A 25,030-nucleotide genomic window follows, 5' to 3' on the forward strand; every position below is an offset into this window, starting at 1 on the left:
ATTTAATAGGTTGCACTATTCTCAATAGCACAACTTAATATAATTAAAAGAAATAAATGGTTATGATACTGGGATTAGCACAACCATTAAAAATATATATAAAAAAATTAAAGAATTGTACTACTAGAAAAATTGTAAGAGTTGCACTACTCCCTGTTAATTGTGCTATTAAATTTAAATTGGTACATAGGAGGTGTTTGATATTACCGTCCAACTAAGTTTTTGAAAATATTCTATCTTTTTAGTTTTAAATTTTTTTTTGTATATGTTTTTAAATTATTTTGATATATTAATATCAAAAATAAAATTTTAAAATAAAAATAAAATTTTAATGTATTTTCAAACAAAAAATACTTTAAAAAGCCATTTTTATCACATTCCCAAACAGGTACTTAAGCCGTGTTTGTTTTTGCGGTGTTTTTGCGCTTTAAAAAAATATTTTTTTTTTCAAATTAATTTTTATGTGTTTTTGAATTATTTTGGTGTGTTGATGTTAAAAATAAATTTTAAAAAATAAAAAAAATATTATTTTAATATATTTTTAAATAAAAAATACTTAAAAAAATAATTTTAATTATAAATATTATCCTCGTGCTGGTCATAGACCACTATTTTCGTGTACAAGGGTCTCTTCCTATCCATTACAAAGAAAGAACACGCTAAAACTAACAATCAGGGGACGACGATTAATTCAATCTAGACATGTCTATGCACCGTCTGATATTAGAACACCAATATTAGGATATGGCAATAGGCGTGACGATCTAATAGTTAATTTTTTTTTTTAATTTTAAATATTTTTTTTATATTTTTGAATAATTTTGATATATTAATATTAAAAATAAAATTTAAAAAATAAATAAATTTATTTTAATATATTAAAAAAATACTTTAAAAAATAACATTTAAAAAAACAATAAAGAAAGAGGAACGACACGGAGGAAGATACATTGGAGGGGTAGCAGGGGTTCTTCAAGTTTTGTTTTTTATGAAATAAAAAAGGATGAAAGTCGAATCCATTTAAATATGAACAACCACCTTCCTTGTTTCACATGGTGTTAGCTTCAACATGGCCTCCATTGACTCTCTCTCTAATCCATTCACCCTCTCAGCTTTAGTTCTAATCCTATCTATTTTCACAGTCCAACTCTCCATTAGAAAGTTGAACAAAAAGCAGGAAAAACACAAGTACCATCCAGTTGGTGGCACGGTGTTTAACCAACTTCTCAACTTCAACAGGTTGCATCATTACATGACTGATCTTGCTGGGAAATACAAGACTTACAGGCTGATCGCCCCCTTCAGAAGTGAGGTTTACACGGCTGATCCTGTAAATGTTGAGTACATACTCAAAACCAACTTCGAAAATTATGGCAAGGTATCTATTTCTTCTTACTGTGATCTATTTCGTTAATATCAGTACCAAATGCTTGGTCCCTGTTTTTATGATGTGGACTGTGTAAGATTAGCCTGATGAATTCAACACCCAGTTTTGAATATTCTCAAAAACCCTGCTAGTACTGTCGATACTCGACGATACAAGAAAACTTTGGAGAATCCAAAATTAGGGGTTAGAATTTGAGAATTTGTTTTGACTGTTCACTTTTCCATGGGGATTAGATTCCAATGGCTGAAAGGGTAATGGTTTAGCTTGCTCAAACTTTGTGCAGGGGGACCATAATTACAACAATCTAAGTGGGTTACTAGGTGATGGGATATTCACTGTTGACGGTGACAAATGGCGCCAGCAAAGAAAGGTTTCGAGCCATGAGTTCTCCACAAAGGTTTTGAGGGACTTTAGCAGTGTGGTCTTCAGGAAGAATGTGGCAAAACTTGCTAATATAGTGTCTGAAGCTGCAAAAGCTAACCAGTCAATGGACATACAGGTTAGTCTTTGATCCAATGTCATAGAGTAAACATCATGAAATGATTTTCAAATTGCGTGACCTCTTCAGCAGGACGGATCCAAGATACAATTTCAGTCGGTAAGTATATACCTAAATTAATTAAGATCTGAAAAGGTCAAAAATTATAAGTTATTAATATAAAGTTAAAAAATTTACATATATTTTAAAAAGTTACTCCACAAAATTCTATTTTTTTTATAATTCACAGTTATTCCGTACGAGACTTCATGTATTGAAAACGTTGTAAGATGTTCTCATTATCAACATTTTCAAATATCTCTTTTTCAATATAAATAACCAAACAATCATTTAACAAACCATCCTTATAACTAGCCATAAACTATTTATTTTAACCATCCAACACATAACCATAAATTATTTATTTCATCAATTTCTCACAATTTTTTTCTAAGTTACATTGAAAATTCAACTACAACTAAACAACACAATTAAATGCATTTCAATTATTGTAAACAAAACAACACATATTAAATACATATAACTAACAAACATTTACTTTGGTTTTAAGAGTTCTTATCCCCCGCTTATATGACCGGCCCTACTTTCACTACCAACACCTAATTTTTCTTCTTCAATTGTGCTTTATTTAAAGCCGTTTACATCCTATTATTCCAAGAACATCATATTTTCATAATTTCACTTTTCTTAATTTAATATTTAAGAACTCTAATTCAAAATTTAAGAATTTTGCATAAATTTTGTTAATTTTTACTTAAACTTATACAATCGAGTTTATAATGTCTTGCCCAATAATAATATATGGAATTCGAATGTTAACTAGTCAAAGTTTTCTGCTTCTCTTTTTTTCTTTTAATGTCGTGAGTTTTCTCTCTATTTCTTTTCTCTCACTTGATTTTCTCTTTAATTATTGAGTTAGATATGTTCAATGTTGGAAAAGAAGGATATGGTGTGGTAACTAATTTATAAGAACATACACAAGAACAAAGCTAAAGAACAAGAAGAAGAATGAGATGAATGATATTTTTATTAAAAGTTTTTTTAAAAAATAAACCTTTATAGCTCTTCTTTATATCTCTCTATACTTGTGTATTATGTTTAAGATTATAACCTTATTTATAGGTCCCGAGTCTTAGATAATCAAGGAATTAAACTATTCAAAGGAAATCCTAATCTAATAAGTAATGTAACATTCTAATTAAACAGTATTCTAATAAACTAGTCTATTACAAATCCTTCTTCATCAAGGATTCCTACATTAATTAGGATTCCTCATTTAGATAATATTAAAACTCTTACAAACTCTAAATCCTAGTTAATATTGAACTTCAACATTCAATACTCACTACCTCATCTATATCTTGGTTCCTCTTCAGGGTTTTAGTAAAGAATCTCTCAATTTTTTTTTCTTTTCTAATGTTTTTTAGCATTGGCTAGCAGCTTCAAAGGGAAGAAGAAGCTGAATTTCCAGTTTTTCAAGCTTATTTATGAAATGAGCTTACATGTTATTTTTAGTCCGACTATTGATATTCTCGCATGGCCTTTTTAAATTTAGAATAACCTAAAGTTTTAACCCAAGATAGAGCAATGTATCAGGAGGCTCCTCATAAACTTTCAGCCCAATCTGATGACCGGATTGAAAATTATGCTTGATAGTATAAAATTGATCAGTAAGTGATTTTACATCAAAATTCAAATTTTCTTATTTAATCATTGCTAGAACCATATCAGTTGTTTTAATAAGTTCTCAAAGCCATTTTCTTATTTCAAAATATATTTATTTTTTCTTTTCATCATGTTTCATTTACATGCTTACTATAATTTCACGGTAACGTTACCGATTTTTAACCGAGGCTTCAACCAACACTTTTTCACATAGTTCTTTTTCAACTTTTATTTTTCATTTCCGTTTTAATTCCTTGAAATTATTTTCTTATCATCAAAACACATCCATTCAATTTATTTTTTTTAATTCTTCTATCCATTGAAACCGTTACCGGTTTTGGCATGATATATATTTCATTTGAATTTTTTTTGACAGCGTGGGCAAGTGCCCACATTGCCCACATTCTGGATCCGTCCATCCTTCTAAGCTTAACTAGTTGTGCAGGATCTGTTTATGAAATCAACCTTAGATTCGATATTCAAAGTTGCATTTGGGGTTGAGCTAGACAGCATGTGTGGATCCAATGAAGAAGGTGTCAAATTTACCAGTGCTTTTGATGATGCAAGTGCATTGACCCTTTGGCGATATGTTGACGTGTTCTGGAAAATCAAGAGGTTTTTTAATATTGGATCGGAAGCTGCATTGAAGAAAAACGTCAAAGTGGTTAATGACTTTGTGTATAAACTAATCAATAAAAAAATTGAGCTAATGCGTAACTCAGAAGAAGTTTCTTCTGTGAGTATCTCTCCTTGAAACTATTATTTCTGATAGATTGCAGAGGCATGAATTTTACTTGATCTTACATGGAAAATGCAGTTAAAGAAAGATGACATTTTATCAAGGTTCCTGCAAGTGACCGAGAGTGATCCAACATACTTACGGGACATAATTCTCAATTTTGTGATTGCTGGAAAAGACACAACAGCAGCTGCTCTATCATGGTTCATCTACATGTTGTGCAAGTATCCAGCCGTGCAGAAAAAGGTTGCACAAGAAGTAAGAGAAGCAACTAAAGTGAAAGAGATCACAAATTTTGCAGAATTTGCAGCCAGTATTAATGATGAAGCTCTAGAAAAGATGAACTATCTCCATGCAGCAATTACTGAAACTCTTCGACTGTATCCATCTGTGCCTGTGGTAAGAAGAAATTATGTGCACTTGCAATTCCTGGCTGCAAGAAACAACACAAATAAATTTGTGACTATTTACGAATTCTTCAAGACTGAAACTACGATTCTTGAGAAATAAATGCCTTCAATTCTCGCAGTATACTTGATGTTTCAACATGCTTGTATAGAGTTAATAATGCTTCCTGGATAATTGTATAATTTTTTTGTTTCTGCATCTCAAAATTCTTTGCTTTGCAGGATGCGAAGGTTTGCTTTTCTGATGACACTCTACCAGATGGCTTTAATGTGAGAAAGGGAGATATGGTGGCTTACCAACCTTATGCAATGGGCAGGATGAAGTTCATATGGGGCGATGATGCTGAGGAATACAAGCCTGAAAGATGGCTCAATGAGGATGGCGTGTTTCAGCAAGAAAGCCCTTTCAAGTTTACAGCTTTCCAGGTTAGTGGAAATAAAGATCTGTCTAATTCACTTGATTAACATTCAAATAAATTTTCTGCTGCCTTTGCTGTGCAAATCATTAAGATCTATTTTCAGTGCTTGCTCAGCTTAACTTTATGGACTCCCAATCTCGTTGACCAAATGACTAAAATCTGCCTTTCTGCTGGTTAACAGGCAGGGCCACGGATATGTCTTGGGAAGGAATTTGCTTATAGGCAGATGAAGATCTTCGCGGCTGTCTTGTTGGGCAGTTTCATTTTTAAACTCGCTGATGAAAGGAAACCTGTCAATTACAGGACAATGATTAATCTTCATGTTGATGGAGGCCTCCATGTTTGTGCCCTCCACAGAGACAGTGCTTAGCTCAGTATATCTGTAATGGTATTACATCAATAAACATGGGCGTAAAACCCAGCCCAAACCATCCAAGGTAAAAGAGGTTAAACAATGTTTTCCTGGTAAAGCAAAGACTTGAAAAATCAGAGGATTTATATGGATCTGTGGGGAAAATAAATCCATGTTTGTTCAAGGAACTGGCATTGAAGACCCCTCGGTTTGATTTAGAGGTGGATTTGGATATAAATCTATTACTAATAGGCACAATAATTCCATCGTTTATTGACCCCCATAAGACGACAAGACGGATCATGCACCTTCTTAAGCAACTGCAGAGATCTCTGAACTTGTTTAAACAACAGAATATCCATTAATTCATATATAAATATGAAACAATGAAGCTATACCTTAGAAGGGGCAGTAAGCTTTGGGGGAGCTTGGACCACATCTCCAAACTGTATCTGCTCACGTCCAGGAAAGTCCTGACTCTCCTCGGATTTCTTTGTTTTTCTTCCACATATTAAAATGTGATCATGTAGATGTTCAACAACCATATGCTTGAACATGCCTGTGAATGGGGTTTAGATACTAAAATTTGAATTCACATGCAGCCAAATTAGAAATGAAATTGAACAGAATTTCAAGTACACCAAGTCCACTACATGAATCCTTGTAGCATCCTCTTCAAACTAGAGAAAAAACCTACAGGGGCCATAATAGAGTGATATCCTCCACTAAGTCCTTGGCAAGTTTAATGCATTAACCCGTAGCCTTAACATTCTGCCCGCGGCAATTATAAGTGCATGCCCCCCTAACAAAAATCCTACCGTTGATCCAAAATTCTTGGAAACTCTGTGTCGACCAGCTGACCACAAACACATCAGGTCCGAGTATTGCACTCGAAACAAATAGTTAACATTTCTAAAAATAAAATGCAGACATAAATAGCTGTCATGAAGTAGCTTTCATTGCAAAAATTAGGTTAGTCACAGGCACTACCATTACAAAAATCACATTAGCTTCCTGAGTAAAAGGTTTTCCCTGTAAAAATGAGATAACAAGATGAGACCCATGGCACATACTTGCTCATACTTAATACATCCCAGAGAGAGTCTGAGGGCCACATCATGAGTTAGATGCAGAACTAGCAAACTCAGTATCTAGCTCCTTCCTCATATGAGTGAATCAGTGAAAGCACTCTACTCAGCAAAGCCTTATTCCCAAACATAGTTGTGATCAGTTACATGGATGATTTCCCTCTACTCTATTCTGTATTAGCCAACTTTCTACATGTTTCATGGTGGTATAAGTACCCAATTCTAAAGCAATTTTAGCAATGTAAAACAGTCATAATGACAAAAACTTCAAGAAGTCAAGTTTCAAGTGAGCATGAACTTTCACCACAAGAGTTCTCCGCGAACAATTTTCGACCAATCTAATTCAATGTTTAACTTTACGTAGCTAATAACACAGACATGCATGTTGAAAGAAATCAAGCATTACTCCCAAGTTGTCAAGAATTCACAAGAACTAGAGGTGTGCAGAAGTGGATGACATTCTTCCTGATGGCTTTAGAATGAAAAAGGGTGACGGACTATACTATATGGCATATGCCATGGGTAGGATGCCTTACATTTGGGGAGACGATGCCGAGGATTTTCGGCCAGAAAGATGGCTCAACAGTGGGATTTTCCAACCTGAATCGCCATTCAAGTTCATAGCATTTCATGTTAGTATCTTCTCTTCGTTTGTTGCAGCCATAACGTGTGAAACAATTTCCGAAGTTGTTGGTTGCCCCCTTGCAGGCAGGTCCTCGGATATGTCTGGGCAAAGACTTCGCGTACCGGCAGATGAAGATACTATCAATAGCCCTTCTTCGGTTCTTCCGCTTCAAATTAGCTGATGACACAAGAAAAATAACTTACAGGACAATGTTCACACTTCACATTGAAGGAAGTCTGCATCTTCGTGCAATTGGAAGGACCAAGTCATGAAGGTAAAATATGTCAAGCAAAGAATTATGGCCTGGTGAATCTTGTTTGTACTGTTTACATTGATACACATATACAACTGTGATTTCTACCGGTATGTTAGCTGCAGATGTCGCACGACTTTTTTCACCTTGGAGATAAAATTTGCAAGGAAAATTTTCATTTGTCCTATTTTCCTTTTCTAAACTATGTGCCACCAGCAACAAGCAGCTTGAATCTAATCATCGTTATCAAGCTTTAATTTAGCATTAGTGACTTTAATTTGAATCATCACTATCCAGATATTACTTGTGCAAAAGATAAGGAGTGCTCCGTTCTGTTTCGTTCATGTCATTTTCCTAGCTTCCACATCCAAAAGTTACAGCGCATGGGATGTTTCCAGGCTAAGCTTTAAAGCTATTCCCCTACACATGTTTGCCTTATCTCAACAATCATTCATTCCAAGAAATGGACATTCTCTGCCATCTTCACCTTCACAGAAACAGCACTTCTCTTTATCCCCTCAACCTTCTTGTTTTTAGCACTCAAAATCTTTGCTGGCAAATCTATCAACAATCCCAACTATCCACCAGTTAAAGGCACAAACTTTAACCAGCTCCTCTACTTCGACAGGCTCTAAATGGCCAAGAAACAGAAAACTGACCGCTTCCAACTCCGGAACAAAGTGAGGTGTCCACGCATACAAGAAACACAGAGCATGTGCTAAAAGCAAACTTTGAAAAGTATAATAAAGGAAAGCACAATCAAGATGTTTTTACTGATTTTTTTTGTGAATTGAAATTGTTATGATATCCCATGTAATCACCATTGGAATTCTGGTGCACACATGCATTGTAATTATACGTAAGTTATGGTTTAACTATTAAGTAAAGCTCTACATATTTCGATCTATATATATATATATTCGGTGGCCAACCAATCATAGACTTCAAAATAACAGCATAAAAAATGGGCATATTAAAAATAATATTACTTCCTCAAATATAAGTGATAGTATTGTTGTTGGTATCGGATAATAATCTAAAACCATATTAAATTTATATAATTTATAACTATTTGAACTATAGCTAGTAATATCAAACATTAACCAATTCTCTCATATTCAAAAAAAATAAAAAAATACATAATTTAATAAAATTCAACCATTCTCACGTATTCTCTTAAAATTATTAATTCTCACAAATTCTCACAAAAAATTATCAATTACAAAAAAAAAAAAAATACATAATCACTAAATACCCAATTCATTAAATTTATACGTAGTTGATGTAATTTATAAATTCAATTGGTATAATAATATCTAATTAATATAATTTATACCTAAGTTACTGGATTCAGGTAAAATATAACATCACAAAGTAAACCCTAACATAACGATAAACTTGTTAGTGTTACTCAATTAACCGTCACTTTCCTTCCAACCTACACAGCGTTGTCTATGTGATTATACTACTTCTACTGGGCAGAATCCATTAAAATATCAACATCCATCTTCCTTGTTTCACGTACTGTTCAACTCCAACATGACCTCCATTGATTTTCTCCCTGATCCGTTCAAATTCTCAGCTTTAGTTCCAATCCTATCTGTACTCATAGCCCAACTATTCACTAGAAAAATGAACAAAAAGCAGAAAAACACAAGTCACATCCAGTTGGTGGCACGGTGTTTAACCACCTTCTCAACTTCAACGGGTTGCATTATTACATGACTGATCTTGCTGGGAAATATAAGACTCACAGGCTGCCAACCCCTTTCAGAAGTGAGATTTACACTGCTGACCATGTAAATTAATGTTGAGTACAAACTCAAAACCAATTTTCATTTGTCATATTTTCCTTTCCTAAATTGTGTTCTACCTGTATCAAGCAGTTCAAATTTACCCGATTATCGCTATCAAGCTTTCATTTAGCAGTAGTGATTTAGGACCAATGAACTTTAATCTGAATCACCAATATTCAGATATTAATCATGCAAAAGACAAGGAGTGATTCTTTCTGTTTGGCTCACGTCATTTTCCTTGCTTTCTAGTACAGAAGTTACAGCGCAATAATGTTTATAGACTAAGCTTTATAGCTATGGCCCTACCACGTATTGACCTGATCTCGACAATCACTCATTCCAAGAAATGGACATGCACCCCGCTATCTTCACCTTCACAGCAACCGCACTACCTTCTTGTTTTGAGCACTCGACAAAATCTGTACTGGCAAATCTGTCAAGAATCCCACCTATATACCATTAAAAGCCACACTCTTTAACCAGCTCCTCTACGTCAACAGGCTCTATGACTGCCAAACTGAACTTTCCTCTTCTAAACTTGGAGTGTAATGTGCATTTATTATATTGGTTTTTATACATAAATTAAATACCAAGGATTTTCATTCTAATATAAAAGTGGAGTCAATCGAATGTTATAATCTTTGAAGATATTTTTTCTTATAAAACTACATAAGAAATCCCTTTGCTTAAAAAAATGAAAGAAAATAGCTCATGTAGCCTTCATCATACTATAGATAAAAGATCTATAAATAACGATGAAATTGAGCTAAGGAGTATTATGAAGGTGGAAATGATAAAAACATTTCATTTTGATTTTTTAACTTAGAAAATAAGCCTAGAAGATAAGAATCATTGAAAAAATGAGAGCTAATAGAATCATAAAAAAAATATAAAAAAAACTTGTTATTAAAAATTTCAAATAATAACAAATAAGAATTATTTTGATATATACTCATCTATGTTAAGAATAACTCTTATATGGATGTTAATAATCAATTGTGCAGCTATTAACAAGTTAGAAATATATAAAATTAATATAAAAATAGTTTTTTTTTAAATGATGATCTTGACGAAGAAGTCAAATGGAACAACCTGGAGGGTTTGTTGTTTAAAAAAAAAATGTAAACTGGTCAAATTATTATATAGTTTAAAATAAATTTTTAAACAATGACTTAAAAAATTTGACAAGTTTATGTTATCAAATAAATTTAAAATCAACAGGGTTGATAAATGTGTTTATGCAAAAAACACAAACAATGATTATTTCATTGTATGTATTTATGTGGAAGGCAAAATTAACTTTAGGCAACAATGAATATATTATTGTCACCATTTATTTTTGTGTATGAAACTGCGTTGAGTACATTTTAAAAGTGTGTTTACTTGAAGAAACATTAAATTGATTTTTTAAAAATGTTTTCCAATAGTTTTGGTGTGCTAATGTCAAAAATGAGAAAAATATAAAAATATATTTTAATACATTTTTAAATGAAGTACTTTTGAGAAGTACCATGCACCTCAATACTAAATACACGTTATGTTTATAAAAAAAAAGTGTTAACTGATAAGTTTAACATGAAAAGATTGGATGTTGTAGATGTCATACTAAAAATAAAATATTTTAAGATATATGATAGATTTGTATTGTCTTAATCTTATTATGTTGAGAAAATTATTGATAAATTTTTTAAAGATAATAATAGCACACTATCAAAACATCAATGTATATAAGTATACAATGTTGAAAAACAAAGGTGAAGGGATACTCCAATTGAAATATTCTCGAATTATTGAGAACTTAATGTATGTTATGAATTGCATAGGACTAAATATTGCATATTCAATTAACAAGCTAAGTGGATTTACCAATAATCCAGGTTTGCATGATTGAAAATTAAGCAATAAATATGATACTTAAATACTTGGTTTACATCTTGGACTATAGGTTACACTAGTATAATAAGTATCTGACAGTACTTAAGAGATATAATGATGCGAATGAATATTTGACACTATGGACTTAAAAATCAACTAATGAATATATTTCCATACTTGGTGAAGCGACAATGTCTTGAAAGCCCTTCAAGAAAACATGCATCGTATGATCTATTATAGAATTAGAGTTCATTGCTCTCTTGATAATGTTTGAGAGGAAATCGAGTGACTTCAAAACCTTTGAGAGGATATTTCATATTGGTTGAAGCTGGTGCCACATATTTGTGTCCATTCATTGCGATATCTAATCAACATCTGAAATGGCAAAATATAGCATGTATAATGGTAAGTCTAGATATATATGTCGTAAATATAATACTATTAAACACTTATTTTCGAATAAAATTATTATAATTAATTATGCAAGGTAAAAAAAATAAAATTATTATGAATTTATTTACTAAAAATTTAACAAGAGAGCTTGTATATAGTTCATTAAGATTAAGAAGAATTGGCTTAAAATTTTTGAAGATAAAATAGTTGTAACCCTACGGGCTGAATGAAGATTTCAAGATTTAGGTTTAAGTGGTAATGAGTTTAGTAAACAAAGAACCTAGTTTCTTTCCTCCCAGCATATTCTCGTGTAGAGAGCTCAAATCATGTACTTTCTTGAGAAACAAGGCTTTAGATTACGATAGGAATTGCTCGAGCCTTGTCTTATTTGCATAGAGTTGGAGAAGCTAATAATTTGAGTTTTTTTGTATGAAAATAGCATAAGTGGATTAATTATGATTTTTTTATTATTAATTATGCTAGCTTGTATAAAAAGATTTCCACTTGTGCTACTTTTAAGAAAAATCTCCAAAACTTTTTAGGGATTTCAAGTCCTGGGATGTATTGCTTGATCAGGTAAAGTAATTGTAGAATGGTACTGAAGGCAATATTGATACAAAAAAAAAAATTTAGTTTTCCACTTGAGAAAATCTCCAATAACTTTTAGGGATTTCAAGTCCCGGAAAGGATTGCTTGTCATCTAAAGTAATTGGAGAATAGTGCTGAAGGGAATATTAACGATCTAAAAGAAATAAATTTAAGAAAATATCTTTCTGTGATGCATGATCATGCATGTGAATTCCCTGTTTCTTCAGTCGCTATCGGGGCTGTGGCTTGCAAGATGGGGTCCTGAAGATGCATACATTTCACCCACCCAAGAACAAAAGTTGTGGGGGCGGCTGGTTATGTTTTTTCTGGATTCAGCTGAGACAAATTGCTTGTTGACAGCTAGAGATCACCACGGCATCTTACCTTGCTCTTATCTTTCTTGCTTCAAGGGATAAGATGAGCCCACCATTCTGATAAGATGCCACCGTGCGGTTGCCAACCATCAACTTGCAAGGATCCCATCTCGAATTCGTTATCCTAAATTTGTAGTTCAACGAGGTGAAGTAGTGGAGTTTCTTCCTTTCCATTGCAAAGAAGAAGAAGAAGAAGAAGACGAAGAAGAAGCAGCTTTGTCTGAAACTAATTGTAGGAGAAGGCATGTTTGGGAACGCGGCTGCGGCTGCGTTCCCAAAAAATTTGAATTTTTTTTTAATTTTTACTAAAATTTAATATGGTTTGTATGGTTTGGATTGTTTTGATGTGCTGGTGTCAAAAATGATTTTTAAAAAATGAAAAAACATCATTAGCATGTATTTTGACACGAAAAGTTATTTGAAAAGCACCCGCAACCACACTGCCAAACATACTCTCAAGTACCAGCAGAAAAGGTTGCATTAGTGTGGGTGGAGTGTAATGGATATTTTTTTTAATTTTTTTTATATTAGCCCATCAAAATAAAACAAAATAAAATAAAAAAAATTAACAGGTAAATTTCTTTTCTAAATACACTTGTTCGAACTATGAACAAGTAAATCATCTTTAAATTTTATCATGGGATGAGGGGAGATTAGAATTTCTGAAAGACCACATAGTATTATTTTTTTCTTGGCAAACTGATGTGTATAGAAATAGCAAATTAATAGATATGATTCTTTCCTCCAAGAAAGTGCTTAGAAGCATAATAGAGTAAGAAAAGTTTGTTGATTTTCGACAACTTCAATTACAGCTATGTTTGCTAACTGAATTTTTTTAAAAGTATATTTTTGTTTAAAAATATATTAAAATAATATTTTTTTAAAAATTTATTTTTAATATTAACACACGATTTGAAAGCACATAAAAAATATTAATTTAAAATAAAAAATAAAAAAATAATTTCTTTTTAAAAACAATTTAAATACATTAAATCAAACAGGTACCACATGAGTTTTTAACACGATAAAGCTAAGTGAATATTCATTCCTCTGACCATCACACAGGTACTTAAGTGGATATGGCAATAGGCGTAACGATGTAATAGTATTTGATTCAAACTTTATCTTATGCCAACAATTGTCAATTGAGATGACATTACCTTTTCAAGTACCATAGTTTCCATGATGTAGTGAAAGATATTGATTCTCTCTCTCTCTCTCTCTCTCTCTCTCTCTCTCTCTCTCTCTCTCTCTCTGGTCCAGTTACACATGAATAAAAAAAAACAAGATTTTTATCTAATTACAGTAAAAAAGGTGAAGAAAAAAACATTAACCTCACTCTATTTCAACTATAACTGGGTTAAGATGAATCAGATCAAGACAAAATAAATGGAATATAATCTAGCTAGGTGCTTCTTTAACAAATCTCCAAGGGTACAAATTCTTAAACTTCCTTCGGTGTGCTCAATTATAAGAGAAGTTAAGGAGTTAGGGTTTATAATTTATATATGAAAAAGGGAGAAACTAAGAAAGAAAGTATTGTGTTTTTTTTAAAAAAAACTTCTTTTATCAACAACTTTTCTAGGAACAGGGCTGAGTTTGAGGATTGATGCAGTCAATCTTGTGAAAATTAAAAGTTTTGAATATTCCAATGATAATCTTACACTATTAGATGAGAATTTAATTTAAATAGACTATGTAAATAGTATAATAAATATTTTTATAAACTAATAAGATAAATTTAGGTTTAAGAAAAGGTTTTACTACACCAAACTAAATTAGCATCTTAAAATTAAGATAATAAGAGATTTAACTATTAAATCGAGTTTAAATTTTTTCAGGTGATTTTACATACAATTTTTCTATAAAAAGTCATTTTAATACTTATTGAACAATTATATCTTTTAGAATTAGACCCAGAAGTTATTGTTTGGATTAATTTTATTATTTTTCTAGGATTTTTTAGATTTATTATTTTTATTTCGAATCCTGTTTTAATTTCCTTATTTTTTTTAATTAGATTTTAAATTGTTTTCTAGTAGAGATAGATTTTCCTAACTTATATAAAGGTATTGTAAATCTTTTTTTTAAAAAAAAAACCACTATATAGTTAAATTATAGAGAATACAATGATAAATTTAAAGTTTATATCTTCAAATCTTTTTGTTCAGTAAAATTTCTGTGTTTTTTATATTATTGATGTACTAGTGGCTTGCACAGGCGTCAACTTTGAAAATTAAGTTTTTACTGCTGAGTTAGGAAAGCAGGAACTCCAAGAAACTATAAAATATTATATGATTGTGATTATAATTGATTTGATGTTCAAAGTCCCCTTGTAATTTATGCATCGTCTCCTTCCTCCTACCATTATTTCTACATCTTCTTCATTTTCTATCCTAATTTTTTTAACCTGTAGATTTTTTTATTTATTTTCAAATTCATAATAAAAATTAAAAAAAAACTAAGTCTTCAACGTTTTTTCTTCTCCACCGCATATCATAAAACTAAGATTTATGGTTTCTCAAAAACTCAAGCTACTGTCATTTTTAGTTTTCGTATTTGAATAACAGGAATCCAGAGTTATCGAGAAACCACATTTTCCCAATTAATTCACTAATTAACTCAATCTGTGGTCAAAAGAGTTTATCAAGGACAAATCTTTCCCTCATCAACAACGACGCATTCAGTGCCAGCAACGAGTTTGAATCATTTACATTTCTTCTCTTATCCGTCAGTAAAAGAAAAAATGGGCTAATAATACAAAACCTTTGCTCCCCTCTGTTCATCAATAATTCAACCCTATGCCACCATATATATATATAATATTGTTACTTCAAAATCAATGGCCATCAATCACGATGACATCTTACCTTGCTCTTATATTTCTTGTTTTCTTCCTCCGATAAAGTGCTCAGAAGCATTATTGAGTAAGAAAAGTTCGCTGATTATCGACAAGATTCCAGCTGGGCCTTGCTGACTGAATTAACATTTTCAGCACACGAGTTTTGAACATGATAAAGCAAGTGAGCATTCACCTGACCGGCACACCGATATTAAGATATTGCACACCATCGCCATCAGTGGAACCCCACAGCCTCATCACCATCAACCCCTAATATTATCATTGTAAATCCTCTTCTTCCATCCTTTCCATATCACAATCCTTAAGTTACAGTCTTGCAAACCAAGATTACGCAGTTCATAGTTTGTGGCCTTTTCCGACGTGTGCTGTTATGGCTGACGATGAATGGAGAAGGTGAGCAAGAGAATATCAATGAGGAGAGAAGAAGTGGAACGGCTAAGAGTACTATATGTGGGAAGGGTAATATGGGGTATTCATGTCTAATTACTTTTTTATTTTCTTAAATACATCTAAAGTTAAGAAAACTCCATTATATTTAACCAGCTTTTCCCCGTAATCTATAAAAGCATAGTAGTAGTTATTTTAATTTTTAAATATATTAAATAATATTTTTTAATATATAAAAATTATTTTTGATATTGTATATTAAAATAATCTAAAAATATTAATTTAAAATAAAAAAAATAAAAAAAATTCAATTTATAAAAAAAACACTTCCATAACATATATCAAATACTATCGTCATGCCGTATCAGCACCCTCCTGTTAACAGCGTTGAAACGCCGTTAAACCTTAACACGAAATGGAAATCTCATTAGGAAAAAAAATATCTTAATTTTTTTTCACAATATTTTATCTTGTCTTTTTAAATATCAAAATTTATATTAAACAGTTGACAGTAATTTAAATATTAAATCAGTAACATGCAAATTCAATCAACGGAAAAATTAAATTTATTATTATAATTGATTTAATACCCATATTAGCCTTATAACTTATATATCTTCTTCCTCTTGCTATTATTTCTTTCTCAATTGTTATTTTTTTATTCGAGTTCCTTTCCAAAACAAAGATGGTTACTGATGACGCTGGAAAAAAATTCTTGGGAGGAATATAAAACTGAATCTGAAAAACTTACTGACCCGACAATATCTTTAAGAAAAAAAATTTAATGCTTAAGTTAATATAGTATTTGAGGAAAGTGATTTGTATTCTCTATACTTAAATGTTTCTTAAACACTGTTTAAATCTTGTATTAAATTTTTGTTGTATTAGAATTGTGTTGAGTCTTGTGTTGTCCAGAAACCTAAAGTACTTTAGAGAGATATATTCATATAGATATTTTTAAGATAAATATTTAAGTTTTAATATATTTTATATAAATATTTATTAAATATCTAAGTTATAAGATATTTATGTAGATGTGTATATTGTATAAAACATTATATAGACTTGATTGAACTTGGTTCAAGAATTAATATTATTGTATAGTTTTTTCATGTATCATCAAAGTCCCTCAAAGTCTTACAAACATATGTGTTAGGAAGAATTAACCTAGCAAGAGAGAAAAGGAAAATACTTAAAATGGATAATGTTACCCTTTGGGTGTACAATCTGCCATAAAAGGTTGTTTGTGGATGTATACATAGCCACCGGTGTTGTCATGGATGTAGCTGCTGACGTAGCCATAGGCCTAACGCTTGCTTAGCCGTTGGCATGTCATTGGCGTAGCCTTGGACATAGCCATTGGCAGTCACCGATATGTTGTTGGTATAATTAATGCTGTGTTGGGGTTTTGTTAACAATGAAAAGAGCTTTTAAAAAACAAGAATGAACTGTTTTTTTGTTCGTTCCTCATATGCAACATCATTGACGAGGCTGAAAAAAATCCTCAGGAGAAAGAAGGAAGATTGAGAGCATTTTTCATATGCTAATAAAATTAACTTAAAAATTTAAGTGAAAAATACTTTAAAAAACAATATCCACATTAACTTCAAATCTCAAACTGTGCTGTAAAATTTGTTCGGATATCTGCATACATGTTAAGCTCAAACACAAGAAGACCAAAACTAAATTCTGATACTGATACTGTTTCTCTTCTCTTTTGGAAGCTACAAAACTATAATTGATTTAATACCTAAAAATAAACAATCTAATATCAAATCTCCAATTACCTATAACACAATTTAAATTAAGCTAGAAGCTTAGATTCCTGGAAAACCTAGATCATACAAAAACCAATTCTAACACAATCTTCAAAACAACTTAATCTCTATCATTATTGATTCCCAAACTTAAATCTCATCAACCTAAAAAACTATAACAAAATCGATATAAAAATAAAGAAGAGGCACCTACGAATAGTGGGATCAAAGAAGTAGTAGAATTAATAAATTATGGATTATAATTTCAAATAGAGTTTAATTTGTGGTCTAATTCTAATTTAACAACATGGGTGTGATGTGATGGTCCAGAAGAAAAGGACGGGTGATGTTTTATTTTCGTGTGATTAGCCAATGTGAAGGAAGAGAGAGAGAGAGAGAGAGAGAGAGAGGCAGAAGAAGACGAAAAGAATAAAAAAAGTAGAAGAAAAAATTACGTGAAAGATATTTTTATCAATCTTTAAATTTTGAAAATAATGAGATGAAGTAATGCCATGCTCAAACAAAGAAGAGTCGTGATAACTAACCGCTACTTTCCTTACAACCTGCCCAACGTATGACTTTGGCTATTTAATCATGCTGCTTCTACTGGGACGAATCCATTAAATTATCAGCAATCATCTTCCTTGTTTCAGATACTGTTCAGCTCCAACATGGCCTCCATTGATGTTCTTTCAAATCCACTCAAATTCTCAGCTTTAGTTCTAATCCTATCTATATTCATAGTCCAACTCTTCCTTAGAAAGTTGAACAAAAAGCAGAAAAAATACAAGTACCATCCAGTTGCAGGCACGGTGTTTACCCAACTTCTCCACTTCAACAGGGTGCATCATTACATGACTAACCTTGCTGGGAAATATAAGACTTACAGGCTGCGCGCCCCTTTCAGAAGTGAGATTTACACTGTTGACCCTGTAAATGTTGAGTACATACTCAAAACCAACTTTGAAAATTATGGCAAGGTAATTTATTTCTTCTTACTGTGATCTATTTCGTCAATATCAGAACCAAATGTTTGGTCCTTGTTTTTATGACGTGGATTGTGTAAAATTATCTTGATGAATTCAAGAACCAATTATGAGTGTTCACAAAAAAAATTGTTAGGGTGATGAGAATTTGAGTGGGGATTTTTGACTGTTCACTTTTCCTCAGGATTAGATTCCAATGGCTAAAAGGGTAAAGATTTAGCTTCCTCAATCTTTGTGCAGGGGGACCATAATTACGACAATTTAAGTGGGTTACTAGGTGATGGAATTTTCACTGTTGATGGTCACAAATGGCGCCAACAAAGAAAGGTTTCGAGCTATGAGTTCTCCACAAAGGTCTTGAGGGACTTCAGCAGTGTGATCTTTAGGAAGAATGTGGCAAAACTTGCTAATATAGTGTCTGAAGCTGCAAAATCTAACCAGTCAATGGACATACAGGTTTGTCTTTGATCCAATGTCACATCATGAATTGATTTTCAAATTACGTGACCTTCTAAGCTTAACTGGTTGTGCAGGATCTGTTTATGAAATCAACCTTAGATTCGATATTCAAAGTTGGATTTGGGGTTGAGCTAGACAGCATGTGTGGATCAAATGAAGAAGGTGTCAAATTTACCAGTGCTTTTGATGATGCAAGTGCATTGACCCTTTGGCGATATGTTGATGTGTTCTGGAAAATCAAGAGGTTTTTGAATATTGGATCGGAAGCTGCATTGAAGAAAAACGTCAAAGTGGTTAATGATTTTGTGTATAAACTAATCAATAAAAAAATTGAGCTAATGCGTAACTCAAAAGAAGTTTCTTCTGTGAGTATCTCTCCTTGAAACTATTATTTCTGATAGATTGCAGAGGCATGAATCTTACTTGATCTTACATGGAAAATGCAGTTAAAGAAAGATGACATTTTATCAAGGTTCCTGCAAGTGACTGAGAATGATCCAACATACTTACGGGACATAATTCTCAATTTTGTGATTGCTGGAAAAGACACAACAGCAACTGCTCTATCATGGTTCATCTACATGTTGTGCAAGCATCCAGCTGTGCAGAATAAGATTGCACAAGAAGTAAGAGAAGCAACTAAAGTGAAAGAGAATACAGACTTTGCAGAATTTGCAGCCAGTATTAATGAAGAAGCTCTAGAAAAGATGAACTATCTCCATGCAGCAATTTCTGAAACTCTTAGACTGTATCCATCTGTGCCTGTGGTAAGAAGAAATTATATGCACCTGCAATTCCTGGCCGCACGACACAAACAAAAAGTTATAGTAGGAAAACTGATTGACTGTTCGAATATGTTCAAATAAATTCATGACTATTTACGAATTCTTCACGACTGAAACTATGATTCTTGAGCAACAAACACCTTAATTCTCACAGTATGCTTATGTTTGAACATGCTCTTATAGAGTTAATAATGCTTCCTAAATAATTTTATAGTTTTATTGTTTCTGTATCTCAAAATTCTTTGCTTTGCAGGATGGGAAGATTTGCTTTTCTGATGACACTCTACCAGATGGCTTTAACGTGAGTAAGGGAGATATGGTGGCTTACCAACCTTATGCAATGGGCAGGATGAAGTTCATATGGGGCGATGATGCTGAGGAATACAAACCTGAAAGATGGCTCAAGGATGGCGTGTTTCAGCAAGAAAGCCCTTTCAAGTTTACAGCTTTCCAGGTTAGTTGAAGTAAAGACTGGTCTAATTCACTTGATTAACATTCAAATAAATTTTCTTCTTCCTTCGATGTGCAAATTATCAAGATCGAGTCATCATTAAGATCTACTTTCTGTGCTAGCTCAGCTTAAGTTTATGGACTCCCAATCCCATTGACCAAATGACTAAAATCAGGCTTTCTGCTGGTTAACAGGCAGGGCCACGGATATGTCTTGGGAAGGAATTTGCTTATAGGCAGATGAAGATCTTTGCGGCTGTCTTGGTGGCCAGTTTCACTTTTAAACTCGCCGATGAAAAGAAACCAGTCAATTACAGGACGATGATTAATCTTCATGTTGATGGAGGCCTCCATGTTTTTGCCCTCCACAGAAACAGTACTTAGCTTTGTAGATTAATCTTCATATTGATGGATGCCTCCGTGTTTTTGCCCGCCACCGAAACAGTACTTGGCTCTGTATATCACTATATCTGTAATGGTATTGCATCAATAACATGGGCGTAAGGCCCATGGATGGTAATCGCTATCAATGGTTTGGGTTTTTATTATATTAAAACTTATTCTTTAATATTAATATCCTATCTATCATCTTTTAGGTTCTAGATATCTATATATGTATATTTATATTGTTTATTATATATAAATTAAAATTAAATAATAAAATTATAAATGTTGCGCTAGCATCTCGGGGTGTGTGTGTGTTATATAATATATGCAGTACAAATGTATATTGCTCGAATTAGAGTTAAGTTCGAATTTAATAATATTTATTACTTATTTAAATTATCATCCCAAAACCCAACGCCAAACCATCAAAGAAAAACAGGGTTAAATAGTGTTTTCCCGGCAAAGCAAAGACTTGCAAAATCAGAGGATTTATTCAAGAAACTAGTATTGAAGATCCCTCGGTTTGATTTAAAGGTGGATTTGGATTGAAATTATATATATACTAAAATAAAACGTTGTTTTCATGTAGAAATGAAAAAAAATGTAGATTTTGCCAATTTGTTTTTAGTTGTAAAATTGTAATTTTTTATTTTTTTTTAGAAAACAAGTTTTTTATTTATATTTTTTCTCTTTGTACTTGGTTTTTTTTTTATCATTTTACACTTAGCATGTTTATCACCATTTTTTTATTTTTATTTTTTTTGTAATATCTTTTTAGTTTTTCCTATTTGTTTTTTTATATTTTTTGAAAAAAAATATTATTTTTCTGTTTTTTACACTTTGAATATTTATCACTCTACACTTGACCTATTTATATTTTTTTTTGTTATCTTTTTTCTTTTGTAAATTGTTTTCAAATCTTTTTCCTTATATTTTTTTTTTAAAATATTATACAAAGAAAATAATGTTTCACTCCATTTTTCTACTACGTTAAAAATTAATTTGAGATTTTACATGTTTTTATTAACACATGATATTTATTATATTTTATTATATATATTTTTATTAATCTTTACTCTATTTTATTACATGTAAACATCAATTTTTTTAGTCACAGTTATATTTACTACTTAGATGTTAAAAAAACAAATTAATAACACCTAAAAATTAATGTTAATAAAACCTAAAAATTAATTCTTTTATGATAGAAAAAAAATTATTCGATATACAACAAAACAAGTTAAATAAACACAACAAGTTAAATAAACGTGTTGACACTTTATTTTTTATATTTATAAACGCAAATAATTTTTAATGTATTTAATTAAATACATATATTAACCTTTTAATTTATAATTAAAATTTTTAAATAAAAAGACACATTTTTTTCAAATAACTAGTCTTACTATGAGGCACAACTATTCCAGCGTTTATTGACCTCCATAAGATGACAAGCCTTGTTCATCTCTCGATAGATGTAAGCTTCAAAGTTGCATGATCTACAAACAGAAATTATTCGTTTATAGCATCAAAGCCTTAACTCCGAATCACTTTGCCCAGCAAAGACATTGTAGTTTATTAATCAAATAATCGAAAAGTCAGGCCAAAAACGTTTTCAGTCACTAAATTTGAAATGAATAAAAGGCTTTGCCAGTCACAAATTAATGATGATTATCGTCTATTATGCCCAGCAGGGATGAAAAAGGGCCGAACCTTTTTTCTTAACTCAAAGGAGAAGACCAAATTGGATCACAGAGAGCCGTCCATGATCAAACTCTTATACATTAGATAATATACAAGCAAGAAAAGACGATAAAAACAAGATGGATATGCATTATGCTCGTATCATTGCAATGACGTTGTAGTCACAGGAGGCGGAAGATGAAGCCCTGGTCTGGAAGTCCACCCTTTGCGACCCCTGTAGGCCTCAATAGCTTGTAAACGAAGCCTTTCCCGAGATGCGTCATGGACATTCTTAAGCAACTGCAGATTTCACAGAACTTCTTGTTTGAACAACAGAATATCTACTAATTCATATATAAATATGAAGAAACAATGAAAGCTATACCTTAGAAGGGGCAGTAAACTTTGGGGGAGCTTGGACCACATCTCCAAATTGTATCTGCTCACATCCAGGAAAGTCCTGCCACTCCTCGGATTTCTTGTTTTTCTTCTTCTTTGCTTCCAAATACCTACATGTATTAAAAATGTGATCATGTAGATGTTCAACAACCATATGCTTGAACAAGCATGTGAGTGGGGATTAGATACTAAAATTTGAATTCACATTCAGGCAAATTAGAAATTAAACTGAACAGAACAAGTGCACTAAGTCCACTACATGAATATTTGTACCATCTTGTTCAAACTAGAGAAAAAACCTCCAGGGGCCATAACAGAGGTGGTATCCTCCACTAAATCCTTGGCAAGTCTAATGCATTAACCTGTAGCCTTATGATTCTGCCCAAAGCAATTGTAAGCACCACATGCCCCCCAACAAAATTCCTACCGATGATCCAAAATTTTTGGATACTGTGTCGACAACCTGACCACAAAATTTCAAGTACGAATATTGCACTTGAAATAAACAGTTCACATTTCACAAAATAAAATGCAGACAGGAATAGCTGTCATTAAGTAGCTTTCATTGCAAAATTAGGTTAGTCACAGGCACTACCAGTGTTGTCAATGGCAAAAGGCACTAAAAGACGCCAAGCTTGTAAAATGCCCAAGGTGTTAGGTGCACGCCCAGGCTCTCGCTGAATGAACCAAGGCGATATGCTATAAATTAAAAAAAATATATATGTACAATATTATATTATAATATATAAATCTAAAATATATATCTTCGCAATTAAGATTAGATCATTAGAAAATATAAAATATCATAATATAGTCATATAAAGTTATATTTTTCACCCTTAAAAAAAGATAATTTAAAGTAGCAACAGTGTTGTCAAAGGCGAAAGGTGCCAAGCCTGTAAAATGCATGAGGCACTAGGTGTTCGCCTAGGCAGCACTTCATTAAAATTCATCGCCTAAGGCTAATAGAGGTGTTATGGCCTTGCTTGTAGCGCTTGAGCAAGCACCTACGCGCCTTGTCACTGGGCACTACCATTACTCACTGGCATCTATTACAAAAATCACATTAGTTTCCCGAGTAAAAGGTTTTCCCCATAAAAAAAAGATACCTATGGCACATACTTGCTCATACTTTAAACATCCCAAAGAGAAAGTCCAAGGGCCACCCATCATGAGTTAGATACAGAACTAGCTAACTCAGCATGTAATCACTCTACTCAGCAAAGACTTATTCCCAAACACAATTGTGAATAGTTACGTGGATGATTTCCCTCTACTCTATTTTGTTTTAGCCAACTTTTTAACATGCTTTCACCGTGGTATATGTTATCCAATTCTAAAGCAATTTTAGTAAAATCAGGGGGTGTATGGACTTTCACGAGGAGTTCATCGTGAACAATTTTCACTCAATCTAATTTAATGTTAGACTTTACTTGGCTAATAACACAGACAATTATGTTGCAAGAAATCAAGTATCACTTCCAAGCTGTCAAGAATTCACGAGGACTAAAAGAAGAGGGATGGCTTCAAAATGCTTACTTTTTCTTGCGCTCGCGGCGTTTCTCAACAGTTTTTGATTTATGCAGTCCCATTTCAAACCTAAGATCATTTACTTGCTTTTTCTTCTTCTTCTTCTTCCTCTTTTCATCTCCACTACCCTCCACAATTTCTTCGACACCTTCATCTTTCACCATTGTAGCTTCATTCCCTTCCTCATGAGCTCGTTTCTATATATATATATTTTAAAAAAAAACATTCATGCATAACCAGAAACAAAAAGAGAGAGACAGACAGACAGACAGAGAGAGGCATTTATCAGTTTCTTAAGAGCTCAAAAGAAGCACTTACTTTCTTAGCATCACCGACTTCTTGTTTCGTATTCTCTTGACCGGACATTGAATTTTTAGCAGAGTCTAAAAAAAACAAAAAAAAACGTGTAAGTAAAAAGACAAAAAAGGGGGGAAAGAGAGAGAGAGATTGGGAGGTGAAGGAGGGTGTAGAGAGAAAGGGGGTACCGTCGTGAAGCTGAGAGGTTAAAGAGATGAGTTTGCGGAGTTTGGAAGGGAGAGCGTCCACTTGGGAGGATTTTGGTGGGGGAGGTAGTAGAGAATGGGATCCTCCATGCGCCGCTCTGTAGTTTTTCTCTCTTCTTCTTCTTCCTTTACCTCCCATCTCTCTCTTTCTTTTTTCTTTTTAGTTGCTATCCCTAACCCTAATCAACTCTACTGCTGTTGGCTGGCTGCTCCTCTTTCAGGTTTTTTCTCTTGCTTTCAACTCTTTTTTTTCCTTCTTTTTTATTAATTTTCACCAACTCAGTGTCAAGTAAACACTATTGCGTGGCGATCAACTTTCAATTCTTATGGGACCCACTTTATTACCATAACTATTTATCATAGATGTTAAAACTGACCCGG

At 32.5% G+C, this 25,030-nt stretch overlaps 3 protein-coding genes and 1 long non-coding RNA gene across 6 annotated transcripts; 2 read left to right on the forward strand and 2 right to left on the reverse strand.

The window, feature by feature from the left end:
* The first annotated feature begins 1,069 nt into the window (after nt 1-1,069).
* LOC7488911 (cytochrome P450 704C1) lies at nt 1,070-5,652 on the forward strand. The gene is made up of 6 exons (XM_002320036.4): nt 1,070-1,378; nt 1,671-1,886; nt 3,997-4,287; nt 4,369-4,689; nt 4,920-5,123; nt 5,298-5,652. Exons 1-6 carry the CDS (start codon nt 1,070-1,072, stop codon nt 5,484-5,486), a joined length of 1,530 nt encoding a protein of 509 aa, XP_002320072.1. The 3' UTR covers nt 5,487-5,652.
* Nucleotides 4,001-8,277, reverse strand: LOC112324073 (uncharacterized). Of its 3 annotated transcripts, XR_002977716.2 has the most exons (5): nt 7,093-8,275; nt 5,867-6,027; nt 4,995-5,406; nt 4,433-4,723; nt 4,001-4,189 (listed from the first exon to the last, which is right to left on the reverse strand). It is a non-coding gene; the product is annotated as an uncharacterized LOC112324073 (long non-coding RNA). The 3 variants fall into 3 exon arrangements; XR_002977712.2 differs by having other exon boundaries at nt 5,867-8,277; XR_002977713.2 differs by having other exon boundaries at nt 4,999-5,406; nt 5,867-8,274.
* A 9,695-nt stretch (nt 8,278-17,972) lies between these two features.
* Nucleotides 17,973-20,721, forward strand: LOC7488913 (cytochrome P450 704C1). Its single transcript, XM_002320038.4, has 6 exons — nt 17,973-18,447; nt 18,694-18,909; nt 18,987-19,277; nt 19,359-19,679; nt 19,951-20,151; nt 20,343-20,721. The coding sequence occupies exons 1-6, from the start codon at nt 18,139-18,141 to the stop codon at nt 20,529-20,531; spliced, it is 1,527 nt and encodes a 508-aa protein (XP_002320074.1). The 5' UTR covers nt 17,973-18,138; the 3' UTR covers nt 20,532-20,721.
* A 1,425-nt stretch (nt 20,722-22,146) lies between these two features.
* LOC7488914 (uncharacterized) lies at nt 22,147-24,907 on the reverse strand. The gene is made up of 5 exons (XM_006375252.3): nt 24,632-24,907; nt 24,465-24,529; nt 24,156-24,343; nt 22,603-22,726; nt 22,147-22,517 (listed from the first exon to the last, which is right to left on the reverse strand). The coding sequence occupies exons 1-5, from the start codon at nt 24,786-24,788 to the stop codon at nt 22,380-22,382; spliced, it is 672 nt and encodes a 223-aa protein (XP_006375314.1). The 5' UTR covers nt 24,789-24,907; the 3' UTR covers nt 22,147-22,379.
* Nucleotides 24,908-25,030: the final 123 nt, after the last annotated feature.

The sequence above is a fragment of the Populus trichocarpa genome, chromosome 14 (assembly GCF_000002775.5).
Source record: "Populus trichocarpa isolate Nisqually-1 chromosome 14, P.trichocarpa_v4.1, whole genome shotgun sequence".
Taxonomy (NCBI): Eukaryota; Viridiplantae; Streptophyta; class Magnoliopsida; order Malpighiales; family Salicaceae; genus Populus; species Populus trichocarpa.

Coding starts and splice junctions, on each gene's coding strand:
- LOC7488911 (XM_002320036.4), top strand. CDS start 1,070: ATGGCCTCCATTGACTCTCTCTCTAATCCATTCACCCTCTCAGCTTTA. Junction 4,288..4,368: donor ACTCAGAAGAAGTTTCTTCT/GTGAGTATCTCT, acceptor TGGAAAATGCAG/TTAAAGAAAGATGACATTTT. Junction 4,690..4,919: donor TGTATCCATCTGTGCCTGTG/GTAAGAAGAAAT, acceptor TTTGCTTTGCAG/GATGCGAAGGTTTGCTTTTC.
- LOC7488913 (XM_002320038.4), top strand. CDS start 18,139: ATGGCCTCCATTGATGTTCTTTCAAATCCACTCAAATTCTCAGCTTTA. Junction 18,910..18,986: donor ACCAGTCAATGGACATACAG/GTTTGTCTTTGA, acceptor CTGGTTGTGCAG/GATCTGTTTATGAAATCAAC. Junction 19,680..19,950: donor TGTATCCATCTGTGCCTGTG/GTAAGAAGAAAT, acceptor TTTGCTTTGCAG/GATGGGAAGATTTGCTTTTC.
- LOC7488914 (XM_006375252.3), bottom strand. CDS start 24,788: ATGGGAGGTAAAGGAAGAAGAAGAAGAGAGAAAAACTACAGAGCGGCG. Junction 24,530..24,631: donor AACCTCTCAGCTTCACGACG/GTACCCCCTTTC, acceptor TGTTTTTTTTAG/ACTCTGCTAAAAATTCAATG. Junction 22,518..22,602: donor AGTTTACTGCCCCTTCTAAG/GTATAGCTTTCA, acceptor TGAAATCTGCAG/TTGCTTAAGAATGTCCATGA.